At 37.5% G+C, this 27953-nt stretch overlaps 1 protein-coding gene and 1 pseudogene across 2 annotated transcripts in view; one reads left to right on the top strand and one right to left on the bottom strand.

Moving 5' to 3' along the window:
* The window catches only part of TBC1D8B (TBC1 domain family member 8B), a 77898-nt gene that overhangs the window by 13933 nt on the left and 36012 nt on the right, over positions 1–27953 (top strand). The window contains exons 2-7 of one of the 2 annotated variants that reach the window (XM_065916474.1): positions 1824–1934; positions 4991–5109; positions 5618–5843; positions 6603–6843; positions 10833–10992; positions 11660–11827. In XM_065916474.1, coding sequence (XP_065772546.1) covers positions 1824–1934; positions 4991–5109; positions 5618–5843; positions 6603–6843; positions 10833–10992; positions 11660–11827 — 1025 coding nt within the window. Of the gene's footprint in view, positions 1–1823; positions 1935–4990; positions 5110–5617; positions 5844–6602; positions 6844–10784; positions 10993–11659; positions 11828–27953 lie in introns of both variants that reach the window. The other variant, XM_065916473.1, reaches the window with a different exon arrangement.
* LOC136154215 (large ribosomal subunit protein uL6 pseudogene) lies at positions 15011–15559 on the bottom strand (annotated as a pseudogene).

Below are 27953 nucleotides of genomic sequence, written 5' to 3'. Positions count from 1 at the left end.
AATCTTCTAAGACTGGCCTCTAAGACTGCTAATTGATATGCTGCATTTGTGACCCCTGTTTTTACTTTTTACCAGTTCCTACATCTCTCTCCCACCCTTTCCTTTCAACTGAGCCAAGTTTCTCTTTATTTCTTTGTTTTATCGTCTACTCTTCTAATTTACTTCCCTCTATGCTTATAATAACTCCCTACCTCACATCTGCCAATGTACCTATATTCTCATTCAAATCTTGCTTGAAATCTTAACACCCTTTAAGTGGGTAAAGGTAGGAAAATAGCCAAAGGCCTGTTTTATAGTTGAGTTATTTTTTTCTCAAGTTTGTATGCTAAATCAAAGAGGAATGCCTCATAAAGTAAAACCAACACTCAACCAGTCAAAGCTTCCAGAAAAGAAAGGTTGATTTATGTTTCTCAGCTGGCTCATTGATACAGTTAAGTCAACAAATTTTGCTCCCGAAAGTTAGGGATAGAAACCTAGAGGTAGAAGACATGTTTATTGTCCTCAGGGAATTAATAATCTAAGTAAGGAGGCAAAATTAATATACATGAAGTACTTAGAAAGTAGTTGTAATAACTAACCTAATAATCAGAATGCTGGGTTGTATCATACAGACTCTAAGTGCTGTGTGTAATCAGAGACAAGGGAAGGCATAATTGCTTGGGGTTGCCCACGAAGATTTCATAGGGGAATTGGGTCTTGAAGAAAACATAGAATTTAGATTTGCCACACTGGGCTACAAGACTTCCATTAACATTTCTAGGTAAAAAAGAGACTTGCTTAGCAGAGACTTTTTAAGTTTTTATTTATTTATTTATTTTTGACTGTAATGAATCTTTGTTGCTTTGCGTGGGCATTTTCTCTAGTTGCAGAGAGCCCAGACTACTTTCTAGTTGCAGTGCCCAGGCTTCTTTTGTTGCTGAACATAGACTCTAGGGCACATGGGCTCAGTAGTTGCAACTCTCCAGCTCTAGAGCACTGGCTTAATTGTTGTCTCACGAGCTTAGATGCTCCATGGCACATGGAATCTTCCATGACCAGGGATAAAACTGGGGTCTCCTGCATTGGCAGGTGGATTTTTTTACCACTGAGCCACCAGGGAAGCCCAGACTTGCTATGCAAAGACTTTAAGGGAGAAATTAAGAAAACAGGAAACTTATTCTAGGAGGAGTAGAAAATATCAGATAATTAAATTGAAGCTAAATAATCAAAACCTTGAATTTGAAATTGAGGAAGTAAATGTTAAAAAGAAAAAAATCCCCTTTAAGCATTTAAATTAATCAAGATTTTTATCTTGTTAAAATTCATTGTTTTTCTTATAGTATTAGCTAACACTGAGTCTTTTACTATGTGCTAAACATTGTGCTAAGTGTTTTATGTGTAATAATAACTCATTTTATCTTTCCAACAACCTTTTGTGGTAGGCTCCAGTTTTACCCCATTATTTTACAAATAAGGATGAAGAAAAGGTAAGTACAACTGGGTCAGGTTGACACAAGTTAGTACTAGGATTCAAACCTAGGAAATCTCTGGTACTAGAATCTACATTCTTATCTGCTCTATACATAACCTTGTAAAGGAGGTAAATAAGTGCTACAAATATATTATGAGGTTTAGACAAATTATTATAATAATAATAATTATTATTATTATATTGAAAAATAATTTTTTAAAGCACTACTGACATTGGAACACTAATCTCTTCATCCCGATTGTATTTTGAGTTAGAAATTTTTTAAAAAATCCATTGGTTGTTAATCATGTGAAGAAATATTGATTTTCTCTCTTGTAAGATCCTTGTTTCAACAGTCTCTTTATTACAACAGGACTTTTGGTTGGGACTCTTGATTCAGTCTTAGACTCTACTGCAAAAGTAGCTCCATTTCGCATCCTACATCAGACACCAGATTCTCAAGTTTACCTGTCAATTGCCTGTGGTGAGTATGATTTTTAAAACATAGAATTCAAACAAATAAGGATCTTAAGAAACTGAATATTTAAATTTATTTATACTCCCCAGTTTTTTAAAATTAATTTTTATTGGAGTATAGTTGACTTAGAAATAGAGTCACAGATGTAGAAAACAAATGAGGTATAGGGGAGGGTGAAGGATAAATTAGGAGATTGGGATTGACATATACACACTACTACAAAATGGATAACTAATAAGAACCTACTGTATAGCACAGGGAACTCTACTCAATACTTTGTAATGACCTATATGGGAATAGAATCTCCCCAGTTGTTTTGATTTAGAATTGAGTTAAATGTGTGGCTGTACTTTGAAAGACTAGAAAAATATTTAAGAAGGATTACAGATTTTTTTAAAATCCATTAATATGTGAGACCTGAGGCATGTGTTCTGGCAGTGTTGATTCTGAGCAAATTTTGGTCAGTGCTACTGCTAATCTGACTCCTTTCTTCAAGTCACCTTTCCTGCTTAACCCAACTGCTAGGAAGATGAGAACCTCCCCCATGAAGTTCTTTGTTTCATCTCTAATAATGCAGATGAGGAGAATCAAGCCCAAAACTTAAAGGCTGATCTCTAAGAAAATATAAGCCTGAAAACCTGAACAAGGCATCATATCCTTGAAATATGAAGGGATAACTTACATGCAGTGCAACATATTCATCCATGAATAAAATGCATCCATATTCAGGTGGTTCAGATTCTTCCACATGTATCTATTGTGGTAGAAAAGGAATTAGAATGATTCTTCTTAACATAGCAACTCAAAATTAAGAAAAAATACAGTGACAATTGTTCATTCTTTACTGATGCCATTACAGTGTTGGTCTAAATTAGAATCTGAGACTTATGGGATTTTTTAATGTTGAAAGGTTGCCTTTTTCTTATTCTTTCTCTCTTCTCCCTCTCTCTTTTTTTTAAGTAGATATACTTAAAAAATACAAAAGCATGTGAATTTCTGGACAGTTCATGTGTGTGAATGTATAGCATACAATTAATTTTTAAAACTGTGTGGCTTGATTTTTGCATCTCCCTCTCAGTTTCCTTTAGTGTTTCTGATGAGTGTTTTCTCCTGACTGTTTCAAATTGAATACCATTTAAACTAAATATGGAAGATATTATACTTACTGACATCATGAGACATCTATAACCTCAACTCTAAGTTGAGTTGGAAGAAATTATACCCTCATTTCTTTAAAAAAAAAAAAAAGGATGATTATACAACTTACTTCCCAAATTAACCTGATGCAGAAACACAGTGCATGTGTGTTCATTCACTCAGTCATGTCTGACTCTGTGTGACCCTATGGACTGTAGCCTGCCAGGCTCCTCTGTCTATGGGATTCTCCAGGCAAGAATATGGGAGTGGGTTGCCATTTCCTCCTCCAGGAGAGCTTCCTGACCTAGGGATTGAACCTGCATCTCCTGCGTTGGCAGGCAGATTCTCTACCTCTGATCCACTTGGGAAACGCACAGAAATATAGTAGTTATCTATTAGTGAAGCTTCTTTATACCTAAAGGGCCACAATAAAGGCCTTAAAATTTCCCCATGGCTTTTATTTGTGGTTCATTAAAGAAAGTTATTACACATGGTATGATGACTTGAGTAACATGAATATAGTTCTAACTGATCTGTAGGAAATAGGCAGTTTTAAAAGTGTCAGTACTTTTTTAAAAAAAATTATTTTTGGCTGCCACTGGGTCTTCGTTGCTATGTATGGGCTTTCTCTAGTAGCAGTGAGCAGGGGCTACTCTTCATTGCAGTGCAGACTTTTCATTGTGGTGGCTTCTGTTATTGTGGAGTACAGGCTCTAGGTGCGCAGACTCAGTAGTTGCAGTGCGTGAGCTCAGTTGTTGTGAGGTATGGGGTTAGTTGCTCCAACGTATGTGGTATCTTCCCAGACTAATGATAGAACCCATGTTCCCTGCATTGGCAGGTGAATGAATTCTTAACCACTAGACCACCAGGGAAGTCCATCAATAAATTTTTTAATGTATGTGTCATAAAACATACTTAGAAGTCAGGGTATTTCTTTTGAGTGAGATTTGTATAATCTACAGTGCTGGGGAGATCTTAAAGCTATGTTGGTTATAGGGGAAAGTTGATAGATATTAAAATGTTCTTCAAACCAAAGCAACCCAGAGTTAAGTGTAATACTGACTGTCAATGCAAGTACTCTGACCCTTGGTAAACCACCTAACCTTGATTCAGCAGATCACAAGGATTTAACCTTGCTATAGGATTTCTAATCTCTTTCATAAAATTTCTGTAAGTTGACTAGGCTTTTTAATGAAAGAGTTGACTGAGAGAAGTCTTCATACTCCTGGGAGTTGCCTCAGTTGAGATCCATGTTTATGCAGTGTGCATAGAATTGTCATATGCATGCTATTTTCAGTCACACAGGCACAGTGCTGACTATTATTTGAAGACCAAAGATTAAATTATGTATATTTATATTCTGGTACTCTATGTATTTGGGCTTCCCTGGTGGCACAGATGGTAAAGAATCTGCCTGCCATGTGGGGAACCCAGGTTCAATCCCTTGATTGGGAAGATCCCCTGGAGAAGGGAATGGCAACCCACTCCAGTACTCCTGCCTAGAGAATCCCATGGACAGAGGAGCCTGTGGGCTACAGTCCGTGGGGTCACAAAGAGTCAGATACGACTGAGCAACTGAGCACACACTTGGTATATTCTCTTAAAAGAACTGGTTACTGTAGGTACCAGTTACTGGCACCTTGTTTTCAAAATTTTCTATCTTTTCTCATGAGTTGTAGTTACTTTTCTCCACTTTCATTAAATATTTTATTCTTTCTATTTATAATGAAAACTAGTGTTCATACTCACATTTAGGGATGACATGGACAATAAACATTGTATCCTGTTCCTTTATGATGATCATTTTTTTTAAAGAGCAAATATAATTTTATATCTTTTTAAACTAAGCTTATAAATATCAAGAGCAGTTTTGTGTGTGTGTGAAGTTTTCTTTGAGTCTCTCTTTCTCTTTTATTATTAATCAGGAGCCAACAGAGAAGAAATAACCAAACACTGGGAATGGTTAGAAGAAAATATCATGAAGACCTTATCTGTGTTCGATTCAAATGAAGATATTACTAATTTTGTACAAGGAAAGATAAGAGTAAGTGGCATGGATATAGTTTTTTAGATGGAATACTAAACTCTTCGACCCTTTTATTTGAGGATGAAAGTTGCATGGAAGCTCATTGTTTTACTGGCACCTTTCAGGACTGGCAGAAGCACACATATGAATATCAGAATCAGAGCTAAAGAGAGTTGTAAACTTAGTGGTTAGTCTTTGGTGCCCTTGTGAGTGCACTTAGGGATATTTTCATTTCAGAATCTCTTTGAATGAACCCTTCACCCAATCAAAATAATATTTAGCACCTGAATTTTTGGTAGCTTCTTTTGAGGCATTAGGAAAAGATTAAGTTACAAAATTGGAAATTTAAAGAAACTGAATTACAAAATTAAAGAAGATCTGCCCACCTCTGTCATAAGAGATGTAGGTATGTGTGTGTGTGTGTGTGTGTATACACAGTTTTATTCAAGGAACTGTTTAAACATGTGAGGTACATTTTTGTTGATGGGTAATTACTAATTTTCAGAAATTATTTTGTCTCCTTTAGGGATTAATTGCTGAAGAGGGAAAGCATTCTTTTGCAAAAGAAGATGATCCTGAAAAATTTCGAGAAGCCCTTCTGAAATTTGAAAAATGTTTTGGTTTGCCAGAGCAGGAAAAGTTAGTGACCTATTACTCGTGCAGTTATTGGAAAGGACGGGTTCCTTGTCAGGGTTGGCTATATCTTAGCACCAATTTTCTGAGCTTCTATTCTTTTTTGTTAGGATCAGAAAGTAAGTGGTTTCTGTTGTTTACCATGACTTCGAATTTATAAACTTACCTATCAACTTTGTGATGGTATTAGGTTGCATGTAAAGTAATAGGATAGATATTAAAGGTAATTAAACTATTCATTTAAAAGTTCACTTCATCTGGGGAAGAATACTTTTAAGACTGGTTGTTTAACATAAGAACCATTTGAATTGTATATAGAATGCCTTGCCTGTTGTGGGAAGCAAATGAATATTTAACGATGATGATAATCTAACATATCCTTTTTTTCCCTTGGTCTAAACTATGCACTTTCTTCAATCTATATTTAAATAATTGTTTTAAACATACAATACACAATGTATGTTGTATAATAATAGTACCTAATGTATAGTAATCATATAGTACCTAATGGCCTACAGCTACAAAGTAGAATCAAGCTGTACTGTTCATAGCACATGTATAGCTTTTATACCAATAGTTATATAATTGTATAAATTGAAATACCAAATTTAATATCAGGTTTAAATATCAAATCAGAAAAAAAAGATTAAAAATTATTTAAAATTAGGGACTTCCCTGGTGAATTATATCTGTTCTTAAAATCACTTGTTGTATGTTCATTGTTATGCTTCAAAATTTAAACTAATCTTGAACTCAAAAGCATTTTAGTTGTTCATAGCATTTTTAAGTGACTATTGTTTGTTTTGAAAGACCTGATTGATAAACACTAATCAACATTGAGAAATTTAATCATATCTGCTTATAACTCTAATTTGCAGTCAAACTCGTTATCTCCTGGGATGCAGTCTCAAAACTTGAAAAGACTTCAAATGTCATACTGACAGAGAGTATTCATGTGTGTTCCCAAGGGGAGAATCACTACTTTTCGATGTTTTTGCATATTAACCAAACATACCTTCTTATGGAACAACTGGCAAGCTATGCTATAAAAAGAATTTTTGATAAGGAAACGTTTGATAATGACCCAGTCCTTGATGATCCTCTACAAATCACTAAAAGGTATTCAAAGCTTAATTGATATTTATTTTTTAAAGTATTGTTTGACCAAAGAATGGTGGCATTGAATAACATTAAAAGACGAATGGATAAAAAAGTTCTGATACATATACACAATGGAATATTACTCAGTTATTAAAAAGAACTCATTTGAATCAGTTCTAATGCAGTGGATGAAACTGGAGCCTATTATACAGAGTGAAGTAAGTCAGAAACAAAAAGCACCAATACAGTATATTAATGCATATATATGGAATTTAGAAAGATGGTAACAATGACCATATATGTGAGACAGCAAAAGAGATGCAGATATAAAGAACAGACTTTTGGACTTTGTGGGAGAAGGTGAGGGTGGGATGATTTGAGACAATAGCATTGAAACATGTATATTACCATATGTGAAATCGATGACCAGTCCAAGTTTGATGCATGAAACAGGGCACTCAGAGCTGGTGCACTGGGACAACCCAGAGGGATGGGATGGGAAGGGTGGTGGGAGGGGGGTTTGGGATGGGGGTCACATGTACACCCATGGCTGAGTCATGTCAATGTATGGCAAAACCCACCACAATACTGTAATTAGCCTCCAGTTAAATAGATTAATGTTTAAAAAATTAACTGTTCTATGTTATATGATAGTTTTTCTTTGGAGTAATCATTGATGTGTGAGTTTTTAAAGTTTATTCATATGCATTTCACAAATAGTATCCTCTATGAGAAATTTAATGTTAAGAAGTAATAGAAGTTGGATTTGAAAATTATTTCTTAAGATCTCAGTTAGGATTTGCTCTGGAGTGCTTTTAGAAACATAGAAGTTTTTGTGTGCATGGTTAGTCTGAGGAGTAGCTTAGATAAATTTAAGGCTGAAATTGTTAAATGTATTGTTTATTTTTAAACACATTTTATAGGTAGTTTCATTTTTTCTTTGTTTACAAAATTTTATTGACATAAAGTTGATTTACAATGTTGTGTTAATTTCTGCTATATAGACAAGTGACTCAGTTGGCTATACATATATTCTTTTTCATACTCTTTTCATTTATGGTTTATCAGAGGATATTGAATATAGTTCCCTGTGCTATACAGTAAGATCTTGTTTATCCATCCTGTATGTAATAGCTTGCATCTACTAATCCCAGACTCCCAATTTTTCCCTCTCCCAACCCTCTCCCCCTGAGAGTTTCACTTTTTAGTATAAGGATAAGTTAGTAGAATCAATGGAACATGAGCTTCAGAATAAGATTAGAGCAACCATGGGAAAAGTTGTAACCTCTCAGGACCTCAGTTTTCTCATCTGTCATTTGTACCTCAGAGAGCACTTGTGAGGAATGAGCAATATAACATGTGAAAGCACTTTGTAAAATATAAAGCACTAGATAAATAGTAACAATTATTAGTGCTTGCATCAGAAGTATCTGTCTTAGAGTTGTTTGCCACTACATTTGGTTTGCTGAAACCAGCCAGAGCCCTTTCATCCTGCTCAACACTCAGAACAGTTGACTGAAATGAGTGTGCCAAAGGGGAGAGGATCCAGAAATAGCTAGTGAGAACCGCTTCTGGCAAGAAGGATGAGGGTATAGACTGTATGGGAAAGTGTAAATAAGAGGAAACTAAGCTGCAGTCCTGTGGATAGACCAAAACCTGGATGCTGTGTGATTGTTACATAGCCCTAACCTGAGTACAGTTGTTCCTCTTGCCTATTCTTAAACCATTCCTAAAATCTGTAGCATAAGGGTTCCCTTTGTGAACCTTCTTACTTTTCTGGAAATAGATCAGCAAGGTGAATTTGTTTTACACCTTACTGTCAAAATTAAGTCCCAGTGTGCATGATTTATCAGTAGAACTCTATAAGGATTAAGAGTATAATTTATGTTATAGTGAAGCATTTGTTTATATAGGTTGTTTTGATTGGCCACCCTAAGCATAAATATTTTAGCTATTTTATTTCCCTTAAAATATCCTAAAAGCCCACTTATCAATGAGTTATTCATTACCAAGTCTGCATTTAAATGAGGTATAGTAGATTCATTTTTGTCTATGTGCATTTTTAAAAGAACCTATTGAAAATTAGGGCTTTCCCTGTATACTCAGCAGTAAAAAATCTACCTTCAATGTAGGAGACATGTGGGTTTGATCCCTGGGTCTGGAAGATCCCCTGGAGGAGGAAATAGCAATCGATTCCAATATTCTTGCTGGGAAAATCCCATGGACAGAGGAGCATGGTGGGCTGGTAGTCCGTCGGGTGACAAAGAATCTGACACAACTGAAGTAAACGAGCACACGCACTGAAAATCATATATATCTAAATCCTTTTCCCTCAGTCAGTTCAGTTCAGTTCATTCACTCAGTCATGTCCAACTCTTTGCGACCCCATGAATTGCAGCACGCCAGGCCTCCCTGTCCATCACCAACTCCCGGAGTTTACTCAAACTCATGTCCATCGAATCGGTGATGCCATCCAGCCATCTCATCCTCCGTCGTCCCCTTCTCCTCCTGCCCCCAATCCCTCCTAGCATCAGGGTCTTTTCCAATGAGTCAACTCTTCTCATGAGGTGGCCAAGGTATTGGAGTTTCAGCTTCAGCATCAGTCCTTCCAATGAACACCCAGGACTTATCTCCTTCAGGATGGACTGGTTGGATCTCCTTGCAGTCCAAGGGACTCTCAAGAGTCTTCTCCAACACCATAGTTCAAAAGCATCAATTTTTCGGCGCTCAGCTTTCTTCACAGTCCAGCTCTCACATCCATACATGACCACTGGAAAAACCATAGCCTTGGCTAGACAGACCTTTGTTGGCATCCTTTTCCCTAGTACATTAAAGAAAATAGATTATTTAGTCTTTGTCTCCAAATGACATTTTTAAAATAAAATGGAATATCTATTGCTTTGGTTTATTGTTTCTACAAATATGTATTATAGTAGCTAAATTCAGTGTATATCCTTCCAGGTCTTTTAATGCAGGAATTAAAAAATATTTGCCAAAAGCATGAATAGAATTAAACATCACATATTATGCTACAGACTACTTCCCTCCTTAAAATAATATATCACAGACATCTTTTCATTCATATAAAAAGATCTTATGTTTTTTAATAATAGTGGAAAAACCCACCAAATTGCAATTTAAGTGAGGTAAAAATTGTGATTTTCTGTTCATATTTATCAGAATTATTTTTTAAAGACATGGTGAACTGCCACATATTCAAACAGTATATGCTGGAAGGATAAATTTAGTTTTAACTTTTTTGACTTAGAGTTAGAACTTGCATAATTTACTCACTACCCCAGATGGCTTTGCTGCTTAGCACAAGTGTTTAGTGCCTCAAGAAAAATTGTGCTATTTTAAGCAATTGTTTTTTATTTATATATTTATGTGTCAGTTAACAAGACATCTGTATTTATTGACACCCATCCTGTGCCAAAAACTGTGCAAGCAATGTTGTTTTATTGTGTCTCTACTTTGAATTTTTTAAACATTCATTTATATTTTTGCTTCATTTGATTTTAATGTTATTTTTATGTACTAGTCTTCCCATCTAAATTTTGATGCTGTAAATTTTCATCGTTTTGTTTGAACTGGGTAACTCTCTTGATTTTCCTGATAACCAGGTGTAAAAATTATTGTCTTCCAAGATTGGTTTTAGCCATATTCACATATGAATATAATAATAGAGTAGTCTCCTAGCAAATCACCCTTTAACAGATGGTTTGAAGACCTACATCATCTCTAACCATTGTGCATTGGAATCTACTAATAATACAAAACTGGAAAAGAGAACAAACAAATTGGTTCGGAATCAATGTGTTTCTTCCATTCCATAATTTGTTGAAGAGTGTAACATGTAGTGTTTAATCGTTCAGTTTTACAGTGCACTTAATCAGTGTAGACATGTGTACACTTTATAAGGCATCATTTGAGCCTCTTCTTTTTTTTCTTTCCTATAGAGGTCTGGAAAACCGAGCCCACAGTGAGCAATTTAATGCTTTTTTTAGGCTGCCCAAAGAAGAGACTTTGAAAGAAGTACATGAATGTTTCTTATGGGTACCATTCAGCCACTTCAACACTCATGGAAAAATGTGCATCTCGGAAAACTATATCTGCTTTGCTAGCCAGGATGGCAATCTGTGTAGTGTAATCATTCCATTACGAGAGGTAAAGTAAGTTTAGTTGCATATCAGTTTTTAGTTCAAAAATGTTATCATTCAAAGAGTAAAATACCCTTTAATTTTGTAAATTATTAAAAACAATGTGCAGCATCTTTTTAGTAATTTTTAAATAATCTTTTTTAAAGTTCCATAATATTCTCCAGGATAAGATTACCACTCCTAAGGATGGGAGTACTAGGATAAGAACCTTATAGCTCTTACTGAAAATGAAAACAACTGAAAGTTTATATACAACATAAGGGTTTGGGGTGATGCAACATGGAGTATAATTACTCAGACATTTATGACATGAATACCAAAACTTACACTATCACATTTGATATATATACATGGTCAGAAAGAATAGAATTGATAGCTTTTCTATAAGTCAAAAATCAGTTGTCAATATTGCAGCGTTGAATTTTTACATTTGTCATTTTTAAACTAACACATTTTACGTGTTAGTTAACCTTTTCCTTAAGAAGTGAAATAACTTGCGCTGAGATTGCTTGTATCAGTGATACTACTAGTACCCAAAGTCTACTCCTTACTAATTCCTACAACAGACCAAAACTTGTTGCCACAAAAAACAAATAATAATAAGCTAAGCCATTTTGCCTGACCTTTTTGAAAATGAGAAAAAAAAGTGATTCACTTATGTTTTCATCCCCCAGGTCTTAGCTATAGATAAGACAAATGATTCCAGCAAATCTGTCATCATTAGCGTCAAAGGAAAAACAGCTTTTCGCTTCAGTGAAGTAAAAGAATTTGAGCAATTGGTGGCAAAACTCAGGCTCAAGTGTGGGGCAACTTCAACTCAATATCACAATATTAGCACAGAGGTAATTATATACCAATCAAATCATTTTGAAAAAAAGATTTATGTTCGTGCAGTCCACTCTTTAAAAGGAACTGATAGTACCTTTCCTATTTATACTTATGTTTAGTTTTTATAAGATGAATACCAAAGAAATTGTATTCTCTAAGTCACATCATAAAGCAGAAGTGAAAATTAGGGACGTTATCATTTTTTAGGAATTTAGACTTTTAAAAAATTATCTTGTTATTTTTCTTGACTGTATTTGTTGTTTAATCATATATACATACCTTGTACTTTCACATAACATGGCTTTTAACAATTCAGACTATGTTTGAGAATTCAGTGAGGCATTGAAAAAGGACTCCTATTGCTGTAGGGAGATGGTCTGACAATCTTTTTATTTAACATCAAACAGGTCAGCCTTATTTATATAATCTGGGCCAAAGCAAAATAGTGACATATCTATTTACTTGTAAACTATTAGACAAGGCAAATATTCTTGGCAAAGGATAATTAAAAGCCTGATTTCGATGTTTTTCTTTTATGGAAATGTAGTTTCAATTCAAATTAATGTTTCTTTTTCAATCTCATGTTTTAATAGATTGATAAAACATTACATTATAACTACTTTATTTTAATTAAAAATTCAAAGAAAAAATTAACATTGGCTTCACTGGCTATATTATTTTACTTGGATTGGATTATAGAGGCTTTTATTTCTTCCCCTAGAGCAGAGACTGAAAATATTATGCTAAGTCAGTTAGAATGCAGAATTGACAAGACTGACTTTCTACTTGATAATAGAAAAGTGCAGTGAAAGCATATAATTAAAAAACATGTATATATTTCAGTTTAAGAGTTGGACATGACTTAGTGACCGAACAACAACAACAATCTCTGTTCCAGACACAGAACCTTCATGTTGTCCATTAAGAGTTTTCATGCCCCAACTTGCTAATCTTTCATTCTCGTCAAATATATATACCCACAATATACCACAGTTTGATGTGAGGACATAGGTAAACTGATCAGTCTTGCTCACATATTCTTGCTTATCTCACTTTTGTTTTTCAGTCCTAAGTCCATTTCAGATTCAGTCTCTGTGTTGGATGTAATCTCTGCTTATCTGCTTTCCTTTAACTTACCTGTTTCTCTTAAACCTGAATACCTGGAATTTTTTTCCCCTGAAAATTCTTAGTTCAATATGCTCAATTGTCAAGAAAGGATTTTGTTTCAAAATGAGTTTGCCGTCTTTTCAGATGTATGTCAAAGTTCTAAGGTTTTCTAGTTTCTCTTACCCATTTTTAAAGGTTTTAACAAAGATATGTATGAAATACCAGTTAGTAAACTGGCTTGCTTGGAAATGTTTTTTTTTTAATTGGCATAACATTCTATTTTCACTTAAGATTTTTATCTTTGCAATGAGGAGGAATATTAACTTGTTTTACTATAATGTGTACTACATTTTTAAAAATAGTAAAGAGAGTTTTTTAAAGAGGAGCTGGTTCCATTTGATTTCTAAATGGCAGACATTGTAGTTATTTTATAGCTACACCTAGCATACTGAAACAAAGAAAAAATTATATTGAAAAATTATACACAAACAACAAGACTTTTTATTCTAAATCTCAAAGAAGTCTAAATCAACAAATCTATATATGAGTACAGGAAGGACTAGGAAATTTTTCCCATGAGTATATCAAATTGTGAAACAAAGAACAAATGCTCCCAGAAACAACTGGGAGTATGCCTAAGTATCAATTCTGTCTAAATTTTTAAATATGTCAATCAAAATTCTCCGCATTTTGTTAAGTTAAAATCTGGGTGCGTACACAGGTTTTGAAAATTTCCAATCAAATGCTTAGAAAACACATTAATCTTTTCTTTTTTATTGACACGTATATATACTCAAGAAATATTTTTCAGAATTATAAGTGAAAGAAAAATGGGCCCTTTTAGGTTAGTTTTAAGCAAAGTGACTTAAGAGGGAAAGTACTGCTAAAGATTCTTGATGCTTTGCAACTACATTATAAGTGGATCATAGGAACTATAGAATGTCAAGAAGAGGTAGGAATTGAGCTATGCATTGAAGTGTTTAAAAGGGCAAAATCTACAGATTATTGAAGTGTTTATAAATATGCTTGTTTCATTAGTTTTCATAACCAACCCTATCTAATGGCTTCCTTATCCTCCATGATAATGCAGATAAGAATAATACTTTAGGACTTCCCTGGTGGCTCAGTGGTAAAGAATCTGCCTGCCAATGCAGGAGACAAGGGTTCAACCCCTGATCCGGGAAGATCCCACATGCCATGGAGCAACTAAGCCTGAGTTCCATGACTTTTGAGCCTGTGCTCCAGAGCCTGGGAGCTCTAGAACCCATGCTCTGCAACAGGAGAAAACACTGTAATGAGAAGCCCGAGCACTACAACTAGAGAAAAGTCCATGTAGCAATGAAGACACACCACAGCCAAAAATAAATAATTTCTTAAAAAAGAATAATCTAACCCACACAACTGATGTTTTCCTTGCTTTGTCAGAATAAAGTAATATATTTTCTGTAGCTATAATGTGAATTAGAGATGGTTAAGCTGTGTGGAGTAGCTTTATTTCAACATTTCTTGTTGTTCAGTTGCTAAGTCATGTCTGACTCTTTGTGACCGCATGGAATGCAACATGCTAGGCTTCCCTGTCCTTCATTATCTCCCGGAGTTTGCTTAAACTCATGTCCATTGAATGCCATCCAACCATCTCATCCTCTGTCATCCCCTTCTCCTGCCTTCAATCTTTCCCAGCTTCAGGGTCTTTTTCAATGAGTCAGCTCTTTGCATCAGGTGGCCAAAGTATTAGAGCTTCAGTATCAATCCTTCAATGAATAATCAGGGGTGATTTTCTTTAAGATTGACTGGTTTGATTTCCTTGCTGTCTCAGGAGTCTTCTCCAGCACCACAACTCAAAAGCATCAATTCTTCGATGCTCAGCCTTCTTTATGGTCTAACTCTCACATCTGTACATGACTGCTGGGAAAACCATAGCTTTGACTATACGAACCTTTGTTGGCAAAATGTTGTCTCTGCTTTTTATTTATTTATTTATTTTTCAAATCAAAAGTTTTTATTGTCTCTTTAAAATATCACAACTGAGTCCATAGAACCATCTGCTATCTTGTTTCTGCAGCAGGATCGCTGAGATCTTATTCATCAGCCTACTGAACTGTTCCTTTTTCAGAAACATAGATACTATCCCAAATTTTTCTGATATCCTTGTTTTTAACTGTGGTGGCTTGCTGAATCAAAGCAGCTGAATTTGACACAAGTTCAATGTCATTTCCTTCAAGAATCAACTCATCTTTCTGGGCTTGAGATACTGAACAGGCAACCCCTGGCCTTGTTCGAACCCTGCGTATGTATTTTTCACCCCAAAAATTTTGGATTTCCACAAGAGAACCATTCTCCTGAATAACAACGTTGATGGGGAAGTGGGCATACACTGACCTCATCTTGTAACGGAAGCCCAGTGTAACACCCTTGATCATGTTCTGTACGTGACTATAGATTGTGCGAACAGTGGCCAGTTCCTTTCTGTTTCCCCACCATTTGTCAACACGGAGCCTCTTCTTTTTCTTTCCAAGGAGATTGAGTTCTACATTGATGTGATTGAAGTCCCTCCACAGGGTGCCTCTGGAGCCCTTCACAGTAACTGTCCGTCCCCTTTCTGAGATGTCGACAGTCTGATTGCTGAGAATGGTCTTCATTCTTGCAGTAGATGTGGCAAAGAAAGAGCTGTCTCTGCTTTTTAATATGCTGTCTAGGTTGGTCATAGCTTTTCTTCCAGGAGTAAGCATCTTAATTTCATGGCTGCAGTCACCATCCGCAGTGATTTTGGAGCCCAAGAAAATGAAGTCTGTCACTGTTTTCATTGTTTCCCCATTTATTTGCCATGAAGTGATGGGACCAGATGCCATGATCTTGCTTTGAATGTTGAGTTTTAAGTCAGCTTTTTCAGTCTCCTCTTTCACTCTCAACAAGAGGCTCTTTAGTTGCTCTTTGCCTTCTGCTTTTAGTATTATCTGCATATCAGAGATTGTTGATATTTCTCCAGGCAATCTTGATTCCAAGCTTGTGATTCATCCAGCCTGGCATTTCGCATGAGGTACTCTGCATATAGGTTAAATAAGCAGAGTGACAGTACAGCCTTGATGTATTCCTTTCCCAATTTGGAACCAGTCCATTGCTTCATGTCTAGTTCTAATTGTTGCTTCTTGACCTGCATACAGTTTTCTCAGGAAGCAGAGGTAAGGTGGTCTGGTATTCCCATCTCTTATAAGAATTTTCCACAATTTGTTGTGATCCACAAAGTCAAAGGCTTTAGCATAGTCAATGAAGCAGAAGTAGATGTTTTTCTGGAATTCTCTTCCTTTTTCTATGATCCAACGGATATTGGCAATTTGATCTCTGGTTCTTCTGCCTTTTCTAAATATAGCTTGTACATCTGGGAGTCCTTGGTTTACATACTGTTGAAGCCTAGCTTGAAGGATTTTGAGCATTACCTTGCTGTTATGTGAAATGAGAGCAATTGTGCGGTAGTTTGAGAACATTCTTCGGCATTGCCCTTCTTTGGGACTGGAATTTCAACATTAGGAAATCAGAAGTTTTATTAAAAATAAAATTAGCACTAATTTAAAGTTATGTACAATATACAGTCCAAACCAGTCAATCCTAAAGGAAATCAATCCTGAATATATTCATTAGAAGGACAGATGCTGAAACTGAAGCTCCAATACTTCGGCCACCTGGTGTGAAAAGCCGACACATTAGAAAAGACCCTGAAGCTGGGAAAGATAGAAGGCAGGAGGAGAAGGGGACCACAGAGGACGAGATGTTGGATGGCATCACCAATTCAATGGACATGAGTTTGAGCAACCTCTGGGAGATGGTGAAGGACAGGGAAACCTGGTGTGCTGCAGTTCATGGGGTTTCTAAGAGTCAGAGATGACTGAGTGACTGAACAACAGCAATGTACAGGAGCACATTTTAAGATAAGCTTGTGATATCTAAGGGAAGTATTTCTTTGTATTTTTGTTGTAGTTTTTGATTTTACAGTCATCATTATTATGCTGAGTTTAATGAGATATTTTAATTTAAATCTGTGGAAAAGTTAAAGTTACACATACAGGAATATTCATCTTTCCGCTGCCTTTTCTTCACTTTTAGAAGCCATATGCTATTTCTAAAGTCAATAGCAGATACCAAAAACCAAACCAGTCTAAGAATTCCCTTTATAAAGTCAGCAACCTATGTTGCTTCTTCATGTGATTGGATTTTGCTCAGGCACTAAATGTCTGAAGAGTGCCAAATTTATAACCATCATAAGCGTGAGCATATATTTATATACAGTATATTCTACATATCTATATAGCTATATGGATATATAAAATTGTTACGGCCTTGGGGTAAAATCCTCCCTTTCACAGTGTCAGAACAAAAATAAAAGTTAAGAAATTTAAGCTTATCTTCCTAATTCTTTATTATGCTCTTCAAATCAAATATTAAATTGACTTTTAAACAAACATCTTTGAAGGTAAATATGAAACATGAGATGCAGGTTCAATCCCTGGGTTGGGAAGATCCCCTGGAGAAGGGAATGGCAACCCATTCCTGTATTCTTGGCTGGAGAATCCCATGGACAGAGGAGCCTGGCAGGCTACGGTCCATAGGGTTACTAAGAGTCGGACACAACTGAAGCAACTGAGCAGCAGCAGCATGTTAATGTGGCTTTTGTGAATTCTTAAAAGGTAATCATGGAGAGAAGTAGCACACTTGCCATCTGTTCTATATGTTGATACTTTGCATTTTATAAGAGTTATTTTTATTTTCCTTCTTGGTTACTTTTACTATAATTTAGATACACAACTAATAGATAAACTTGAGTCTCAGTCATATGTCCTAAATTAAGAGAATGCACTTTACTTTGAGATCCAGACTACAACCATGAATTTTTGAATTGGTTTTGGAAAAACATAATCCCTAATTAGAGCATTAAAATTTAGCATTAATAGTAAAGTACACTTGTCAAGTAGAAAGGAAGATGGCAACCCACTCCAGTATTCTTGCTTGGCAAATACCATGGACAGAGGAGCCTGGCCAGCTGTAGTCCATGGGATCACAGAGTCAGACACATACTTGTCAAAACAAGCTTTTTTTAAAAAAGAAAGTGTAACACAGGACATATACTCACTAATTGTTTCTTTTTCCTTTCTAAGATTCTTCTGTCCTACCCTTATATTCAGACATTGTTTTGAATACTCCTTTTAATCTTTCCCTGAATCCTCTTAACTTTCAACCCTTCTGTGTTATGTGTTCATTCACTCAGTCATGTCCAACACTCTGTGACCCCATGGGCTGCAGCACGCCAGGCTTCCCTGTCCTTCACCGTCTCCTGGAGCTTGCTCAAACTCGTGTTCACTGAGTGCCATCCAATCTTCTCAACTGTTGCCCACTTCTCCTCCTGCCTTCAGTCTTTTCCAGGATCAGGGTCTCTTCTGATATGAGCTGGCTGTTTGCATCAGGTGGCCAAAGTATTGGAGCTTCAGCTTCAGCATCAGTCCTTCCAATGAATATTCAGGGTTGATTTCCTTTAGGATTGACTGGTTTGATCTCCTTGCAGTCTGAGGGACTCTTGAGTCTTATCCAACAAAACCATAGCTTTGACTATATCGACTTTGGTCAGCAAAGTGATGTCTCTGCTTTTTAATATGGTGTCTAGGTTTGTCATAGCTTTTCTTCCAAAGAGCAAGCATCTTTAATTTCATGGCTGCAGTCACCGTCCACAGTGATTTTGGGGCCCAAGAAGATAAAATCTTTCACTGTTTCTATTGTTTCCCCATCTATTTGCCATGAAGTGATGGGACCAACTGCCACGATCCTAGTTTTATGAATGAGGGGTTGCCTTTCCAAACTTTTATATAACATACATATTCTTTTCAGACTGACTCCTTGGCAGTATGCATTTAAGGTTCCTCCTCCATATCTTTTTGTGGTTTGATATCTCATTTTTTTAATTAAAAAAAAATTCAACAGATACTTGTTAAACTTCAACTATGTGTATAAGGAACTGCCAGGTTCTTTTTTTTTCCCCCCAGATTTATTGTGATAATTGACAAATTGTGTAAGTTTAAGATGTATGATGTGATGATTTGATACACAGATATATTAAATTGGGCCTTAATATATCTATGTATCAAATCATCACATCATACAACTCAAACTTATACAATTTATATGTCAATTAAATGATTACCACAGTAAAGTTATTTCACTTATCACCCACTCATGTAATTACAATTTTGTAGTTATAGTGAAAACATTTAAATTCTACTCTCATAGCAACTTTCAGATATACAATATTGATAACTATAGTCATCATGCTGTACATTAGATTTCTAGAGTTTATTTCTCATATAAACTAGAAGTATGTACACATTAACCAACATCTTTTCATTTCCCCCTTTCCTAGCCCCTGGAAACCCCCATTCTACTCTGTTTCTGTAAAGCTGGCTATTTTAGATTCCACATATAAGTGAGATCATACAGTATTTGTCATTCTCTGTCTGATTTATTTCACTTAGTGTAGTGCCCTTAATGTCTGCCAGTGTTGTTGCACACTGTAAAACTTCCTTTTTATGGCTGAATAATAATTTTCTGTTTAACTGCATACATTTTCTTTGTTGATTAACCTGTCAACATTTAGGTTTGTCTTAGCTTTTGTGAACAATGCTGCAGTGAACATAAGGGGTGCAGTTATCTCCTGAAGATAGTGACTTCATTTCCTTTAAATATATACTGAGAAGTGGGATTACTGAATCATGTGGTAGTTCTTTTTTTAAAACTTTATTTATTTATATTTTTGGTTGTGCTGGGTCTTCATTGCTACGCTCCCGCTTTCTCTAGTTGCAGTGAGCAGGGGTTACTCTTCACTGTGGTCCATGGGCGTCTCACTGTGGTGGTTTCTCTGCTTCTCTTTTTGCAGACACAGGCTCTAGAGGACAGGCTCAGTAGTTGCTCTCGGGCATGCGGAATCTTCTCGGACCAGGGATCAAACCCGTGTCCCCTTCCTATATTATACTGAGGCAGGCAGATTCTTAACCACTGTATCATCAGGGAAAACCCGAAGTGGTAGTTCTAGTTCTAATTTTTTTGAGGAACCTTCATACATATTTTCCATAGTGTGGTACCAATTTGTATCATCACAAACAGTGTGCTTGTACTCTCTTTTATTTCCATGTTCCTCAGTTCAGTTCAGTTCAGTAACTAAGTTGTGTCTGACTCTTTGCAACCCCATGAATCACAGCTCGCCAGGCCTCCCTGTCCATCACAAACACCTGGAGTCTACTCAAACTCATGCCCAGCGAGTCGGTGATGCCATCCAGCCATCTCATCCTCTGTCATCCCCTTCTCCTCCTGCCCCCAATCCCTCCAAGCATCAGGGTCCTTTCCAATGAGTCAACTCTTCGCATGAGGGGGCCAAAGTATTGGAGTTTCAGCTTCAGCATCAGTCCTTCCAATGAACACCCAGGACTTATCTCCTTCAGGATGGACTGGTTGGATCTCCTTGCAGTCCAAGGGACTCTCAAGAGTCTTCTCCAACACCACAGTTCAAAAGCGTCAATTTTTTGGCACTCAGCTTTCTTCACAGTCCAACTCTCACATCCATACATGACCACTGGAAAAACCATAGCCTTGACCAGACGGACTTTTGTTGGCAAAGTAATGTCTCTGCTTTTCATTTGCTATCTAGGTTGGTCATAACTTTCCTTCCAAGGAGTAAGCATCTTTTAATTTCATGGCTGCAGTGACCATCTGCAGTGATTTTGGAGCCCAAAGAAATAAAGTCTGACACTGTTTCCACTGTCTCCCCATCTATTTCCCATGAGGTGATGGGACCAGATGCCATGATCTTAGTTTTCTGAATGTTGAGCTTTAAGCCAACTTTTTCACTCTCCTCTTTCACTTTGATCAAGAGGCTTTTTAGTTCCTCTTCACTTTCTGCCATAAGGGTGGTGTCATCTGCATATCTGAGGTTATTGATATTTCTCCCGGCAATCTTGATTCCAGCTTGTGCTTCTTCCAGACCAGCATTTCTCATCATGTACTCTGCATATAAGTTAAATAAGCAGGGTGGCAATATACAACTTTGACGTACTCCTTTTCCTATTTGGAACCAGTCTGTTGTCCCATGTCCAGTTCTAACTGTTGCTTCCTGACCTGCATACAGGTTTCTCAAGAGGCAGGTCAGGTGGTCTGGTATTCCCATCTCCTTCAGAAGTTTCCACTGTTTATTGTGATCCACAGAGTCAAAGGCTTTGGCATAGTCAATAAAGCAGAAATAGATGTTTTTCTGGAACTCTCTTGCTTTTTCGATGATCCAGGAGGTATTGGCAATTTGATCTCTGGTTCCTCTGCCTTTTCTAAAACCAGCTTGAACATCTGGAAGTTCTCGGTTCACATATTGCTGAAGCCTGGCTTGGAGAATTTTGAGCATTACTTTACTAGTGTGTGAGATGAGTGCAATTGTGCGGTACTTTGAACATTCTTTGGGATTGCCTTTCTTAGGGATTGGAATGGAAACTGACCTTTTCCAGTCCTGTGGCCACTGCTGAGTTTTCCAAATTTGCTGGCATATTGAGTGCAGCACTTTCACAGCATCATCTTTCAGGATTTGAAACAGCTCAACTGGAATTCCATCACATTCACTAGCTTTGTTCACAGTGATGCTTTCTAAGGCCCACTAGACTTCCCATTCCATGATGTCTGGCTCTAGATGAGTGATCACACCATTGTGATTATCTGGGTTGTGAAGTTGTTTTTTGTACAATTCTGCTGTGTATTCTTGCCACCTCTTCTTAATATCTTCTGCTTCCGTTAGGTCCATACCATTTATGTCCTTTATTGAGCCCATTTTTGCATGAAATGTTCTCTTGGTATCTCTAATTTTCTTGAAGAGATCTCTAGTCTTTTCCATTCTGTTGTTTTCCTCTATTTCTTTGCATTGATTGCTGAGGAAGGCTTTCTTATCTCTCCTGGCTATTCTTTGGAACTCTGCATTCAGATGGGAATATCTTTCCTTTTCTCCTTTGCTTTTTGCTTCTCTTCTTTTCACAGCTATTTGTAAGTCCTTCTCAGACAACCATTTTGCCTTTTTGCATTTCTTTTCCATGGGGATGATCTTGATCCCTGTCTCCTGTACAATGTCACGAACCTCCGTCCATAGTTCATCAGGCTCTCTGTCTATCAGATCTAGTCCCTTAAATCTATTTCTCACTTCCACTGTATATTCATAAGGGATTTGATTTAGGTCATACCTGAATGGTCTAGTGGTTATCCCTACCTTCTTCATTTTAAGTCTGAATTTGGCAATAAGGAGTTCATGATCTGCGCCACAGTCAGCTCCTGGTCTTGTTTTTGCTGACTGTATAGAGCTTCTCCATCTTTGGCTGTAAAGAATATAATCAATCTGATTTTGGTGTTGACCCTCTGGTGATGTCCATGTGTAGAGTCTTCTCTTGTGTTGTTGGAAGAGGGTGTTTGCTATGACCTGTGCATTCTCTTGGCAAAACCCTATTAGCCTTTGCCCTGCTTCATTCTGTACTCCAAGGCCAAATTTGCCTGTTACTCCAGGTGTTTCTTCACTTCCTACTTTTGCATTCCAGTCCCCTATACTGAAAAGGACATCTTTTTTGGGTGTTAGTTCTAAAAGGTCTCGTAGGTCTTCATAGAACCATTCAACTTCGGCTTCTTCAGTGTTACTGGTTGGGGCATAGGCTTGGATTACCGTGATATTGAATGGTTTGCCTTGGAAACAAACAGAGATCACTCTGTCGTTTTTGAGATTGCATCCAAGTACTGCATTTCGGACTCTTTTGTTGACTATGATGGCCACTCCATTTCTCCTAAGGGATTCCTGCCCACAGTAGTCGATATAATGGTCATCTGAGTTAAATTCACCCATTGCAGTCCATTTTAGTTCACTGATTCCTAGAATGTCGACATTCGCTCTTGCCATCTCCTGTTTGACCACTTCCAATTTGCCTTGATTCATGGACCTAACATTCCAGGTTCCTATGCAATATTGCTCTTTACAGCATCGGACCTTGCTTCTATCACCAGTCCCATCCACAACTGGGTATTGTTTTTGCTTTGGCTCCATCCCTTCATTCTTTCTGGAGTTATTTCTCCACTGATCTCCAGTAGCATATTGGGCTCCTACCGACCTGGGGAGTTCCTCTTTCAGTATCCTATCATTTTGCCTTCTCATACTGTTCATGGGGTTCTCAAGGCAAGAAAACTGAAGTGGTTTGCCATTCCCTTCTCCAGTGGACCACATGCTGTCAGACCTCTCCACCATGACCCGACCGTCTTGGGTGGCCCCACACGGCATGGCTTAGTTTCATTGAGTCAGAGAAGACTGTGGTCCTGTGATCAGATTGGCTTGTTTTCTGTGATTATCGTTTTAGTGTGTCTGTCCTCTGATGCCCTCTCACAACACCTACCATCTTATTTGGGTTTCTCTTACCTTGGACGTGGGGTATCTCTTCACGGCTGCTCCAGCAAAGCACAGCCACTGCTCCTTACCTTGAATGAGGCGTATCTTCTCACGGCCACCCGTCCTGACCTTGAACGTGGAGTAGCTCCTCTCGGCCCTCCTGTGCCCGTGCAGCAGCCGCTCCTTCGAGGTGGGGTAGCTCCTCCATATTCTTGCCAACACTTAACTCTTGTCTTTTGATAAAAGCCATTCTAATAAGTGTGTAGTTATATCTCATTTGTTTTTCTTGCTTATTTTCTCTGGCCTAGATGTATGATACTTTGTTCAATAGTAGTAGTGACAGTGGGCACCCTTTTCTTGTTCTTAATCTTAGAAAGCTTTTAACCTTTCACCATGGAGTATGATGTTAACTTTGGGCTTGTCACCCATAGCCTTTATTGTATTGAGGTATGTTTCTCTGTATCCACTTTATTGAAAGTTTTTATTGTGAAAGGATGTTGAATATGTGTCAAATAATTTTTCTGCATCTATCAAAATGATCATATGGTTTTTGCCTTTCATTCTATTCATTTTATTAATTTGTATATTTTGAACTATCCTTGCCTTCCAGAGATCGTAGTTGATCATGGTGTATGATCCTTCTAATGTGCTGTTGAATTCAGTTTGCCAGTATTTTGTTGAGAATTTTTACATCTGTATTCACCATGGATTTTTGGCCTGTAGTTTTCTTTTCTTGTAGTGTTCCCATCTGGCTTTGGTTTCAGGGGACTGCTGGCCTTGTAAAAGGAGTTTGGGAGTGTTGACTCCTATTCAATTTTTTGGAAGAGTTTGAGGATTAGCATTAATTCTTCTTTACATATTTGACAGATTTCACCCATGAAGTCAGGGATTTTTGTTGTTATTGTTGGGAGATTTTGTATTGAATTTAGTTTCCTTATATATCATTGGTTATGTTCAGGTTTCCTATTTTTTATGATTACATCTTGGTAGATTGTATGTCTCTGGGAATTTGTGCATTTCTTCAGTGTCATCCCATTTATTGGCATATAATCAGTCATAGTAGTCCTTATGATCTTTTAAATTTCTGTGTCATCAGACAAAGTCTCCTCTTTCATTTCTAATTTTGCTTGAATTCTCTTTTTTTCTTGATAAATCTTGTTAAAGTTTTATTGGTTTTGTTTATCTTTAAGAAAAATCAGCTCTTAGTTGTGTTGATTGTTCATGTCTTTTTATTGCTGAAAAATATTACATTTTTTGATCTATTTGTATATATATATAATGGATATAGCAATGTTTATCCATTCACCTATTGAAGGATACCTTAGTTGCTTCCAGGTTTTGGCAGTTATGAATAAAACTGCTAATTCATGTGCAGATTTTTGTGTGGATGTAAGTTTTCAGCTTATTTGGGTATATCCGTCAGAGCACAGCTGCTGAATCATAAGGTAACCCTATGTTTAGCTTTATAAGAAACTGTCACACCATCTCTTAAAGAACTGTACTGCTGTGTATTCCCATCAGCAATGAGTTCTTGTTCCACATCTTCAGTAGCCCTTGGTGTTACCAGTATTCTGGATTTTACCCATTTTAATAGGTATGAAATGGTATCTTACTCTTTAACTTTGCAGTTACCTAAACATATATGATGGAGAAGACAATGGCAACCCACTCCAGTACTCTTGCCTGGAAAATCCCATGGACGGAGGAGCCTGGTGGGCTGCAGTCCATGGGGTTGCAAAGAGTCGGACATGACTGACTGACTTCACTTTCACTTTTCACTTTCATGCATTGGAGAAGGAAATGGCAACCCACTTCAGTGTTCTTGCCTAGAGAATCCGAGGGACAGTGGAGCCTGGTGGGCTGCCGTCTGTGGGGTCGCACAGAGTCGGACACGACTGAAGTGACTTAGCAGCAGCAAAGATGTATGATATTGAGCATCTTTTCATATGATTGTCATCTTTATATTTTTTTTGGTGAGATCTCTGCTTAGGTCTTTTGCCTACTTTTTAACTGAGTCCTTTATTTTTTTAAAACAGTTTCCTTTAGTTCTTTGAATATATGTATAATAGCTGGTTTCCATTCTTAGTTTAAAAAAATCTAAGAAGTGAGGCCCTTCAGGGACATTTGTTGTTTGCCTTTTTTTGGAAAAAAACTTCATTTGTATTTTAAAAAATAATTAATTTTTTGGCTGTGCTAGGTCTTCGTTGCTGCACGGGCTTTTCCCTAGTTGTGGCGTACAGGGGCTGCTCTCTAATTGCAGTGTGTGGGTTTCTCATTGTGGCACAGGCTTGATAGTTGTGGTGCACAGGCTTAGTTGCTCCACAGCATGTGGGATCTTCTTGGATCAGGGATCAAACCCATGTCTCCTGCATTGTCTTCTGTGTCTCCTTTACCACTGAGCTACCAGGGAAGCCCCTTGTTTGTATTTTTAAGCCTGGCTTCTTCAGATCACCCCCTCAGTCATTCTAAATCAGTGGTCAGCCAATGATGGGTCAGAGATTTCCTTAAGTGCCTTGAACCATTAAGTTCTCCACCTTTTACCAAGGGGATCTTTGTGTAAAGGTATTCCTCATACTTTAGGCAGTTTATCAGTCAGCCTTACTTTTCATTTCTTATTTCCAAGATCAGCCAGAGTTGAGTGACTGGGGCCTTCTGTCCCATCTTGATCCTGGGCAGCTTCACAGTCTTGTATTCTCATGCATACTTTCAGATTCCCAAGAATATGTTGGAATCTTTCAAAGTTCCCTTATGTTCATCTGGTTTTCAAAGCCTTCCTTTAACATTTTAGCCAGGCTCTTGCTTGCTCCAAATTGAAATCATAGCCTTAGGCAGCTGTGATATTATCAGCAGATTGCTATGGTTTTCTTATAATGCCCTGAGCAAAGTACTTTTTACAAAGAACTGAGCTAACTCAGTGAAACTAAGCCGCGCTGTGTGGGGCCACCCAAGACGGTCGGGTCATGGTGGAGAGGTCTGACAGCATGTGGTCCACTGGAGAAGGGAATGGCAAACCACTTCGGTATTCTTGCCTTGAGAACCCCATGAACAGTATGAGAAGGCAAAATGGTAGGATACTGAAAGAGGAACTCCCCAGGTCGGTAGGAGCCCAATATGCTACTGGAGATCAGTGGAGAAATAACTCCAGAAAGAATGAAGGGATGGAGCCAAAGCAAAAACAATACCCAGTTGTGGATGGGACTGGTGATAGAAGCAAGGTCCGATGCTGTAAAGAGCAATATTGCATAGGAACCTGGAATGTTAGGTCCATGAATCAAGGCAAATTGGAAGTGGTCAAACAGGAGATGGCAAGAGCGAATGTCGACATTCTAGGAATCAGCGAACTAAAATGGACTGCAATGGGTGAATTTAACTCAGATGACCATTATATCGACTACTGTGGGCAGGAATCCCTTAGGAGAAATGGAGTGGCCATCATAGTCAACAAAAGAGTCCGAAATGCAGTACTTGGATGCAATCTCAAAAACGACAGAGTGATCTCTGTTTGTTTCCAAGGCAAACCATTCAATATCACGGTAATCCAAGCCTATGCCCCAACCAGTAACACTGAAGAAGCCGAAGTTGAACGGTTCTATGAAGACCTACGAGACCTTTTAGAACTAACACCCAAAGAAGATGTCCTTCCTCAGTATAGGGGACTGGAATGCAAAAGTAGGAAGTGAAGAAACACCTGGAGTAACAGGCAAATTTGGCCTTGGAGTACAGAATGAAGCAGGGCAAAGGCTAATAGGGTTTTGCCAAGAGAATGCACAGGTCATAGCAAACACCCTCTTCCAACAACACAAGAGAAGACTCTACACATGGACATCACCAGAGGGTCAACACCAAAATCAGATTGATTATATTCTTTACAGCCAAAGATGGAGAAGCTCTATACAGTCAGCAAAAACAAGACCAGGAGCTGACTGTGGCGCAGATCATGAACTCCTTATTGCCAAATTCAGACTTAAAATGAAGAAGGTAGGGATAACCACTAGACCATTCAGGTATGACCTAAATCAAATCCCTTATGAATATACAGTGGAAGTGAGAAATAGATTTAAGGGACTAGATCTGATAGACAGAGAGCCTGATGAACTATGGACGGAGGTTCGTGACATTGTACAGGAGACAGGGATCAAGATCATCCCCATGGAAAAGAAATGCAAAAAGGCAAAATGGTTGTCTGAGAAGGACTTACAAATAGCTGTGAAAAGAAGAGAAGCAAAAAGCAAAGGAGAAAAGGAAAGATATTCCCATCTGAATGCAGAGTTCCAAAGAATAGCCAGGAGAGATAAGAAAGCCTTCCTCAGCAATCAATGCAAAGAAATAGAGGAAAACAACAGAATGGAAAAGACTAGAGATCTCTTCAAGAAAATTAGAGATACAAAGGGAACATTTCATGCAAAAATGGGCTCAATAAAGGACATAAATGGTATGGACCTAACGGAAGCAGAAGATATTAAGAAGAGGTGGCAAGAATACACAGCAGAATTGTACAAAAAACAACTTCACAACCCAGATAATCACAATGGTGCGATCACTCATCTAGAGCCAGACATCATGGAATGGGAAGTCTAGTGGGCCTTAGAAAACATCACTGTGAACAA

The sequence above is a fragment of the Muntiacus reevesi genome, chromosome X (genome assembly GCF_963930625.1).
Source record: "Muntiacus reevesi chromosome X, mMunRee1.1, whole genome shotgun sequence".
NCBI classification, from domain to species: Eukaryota; Metazoa; Chordata; class Mammalia; order Artiodactyla; family Cervidae; genus Muntiacus; species Muntiacus reevesi.
The sequence above is the reverse complement of the archived record's forward strand: the minus strand, read 5'-3'. Positions and strand labels throughout refer to the sequence as shown.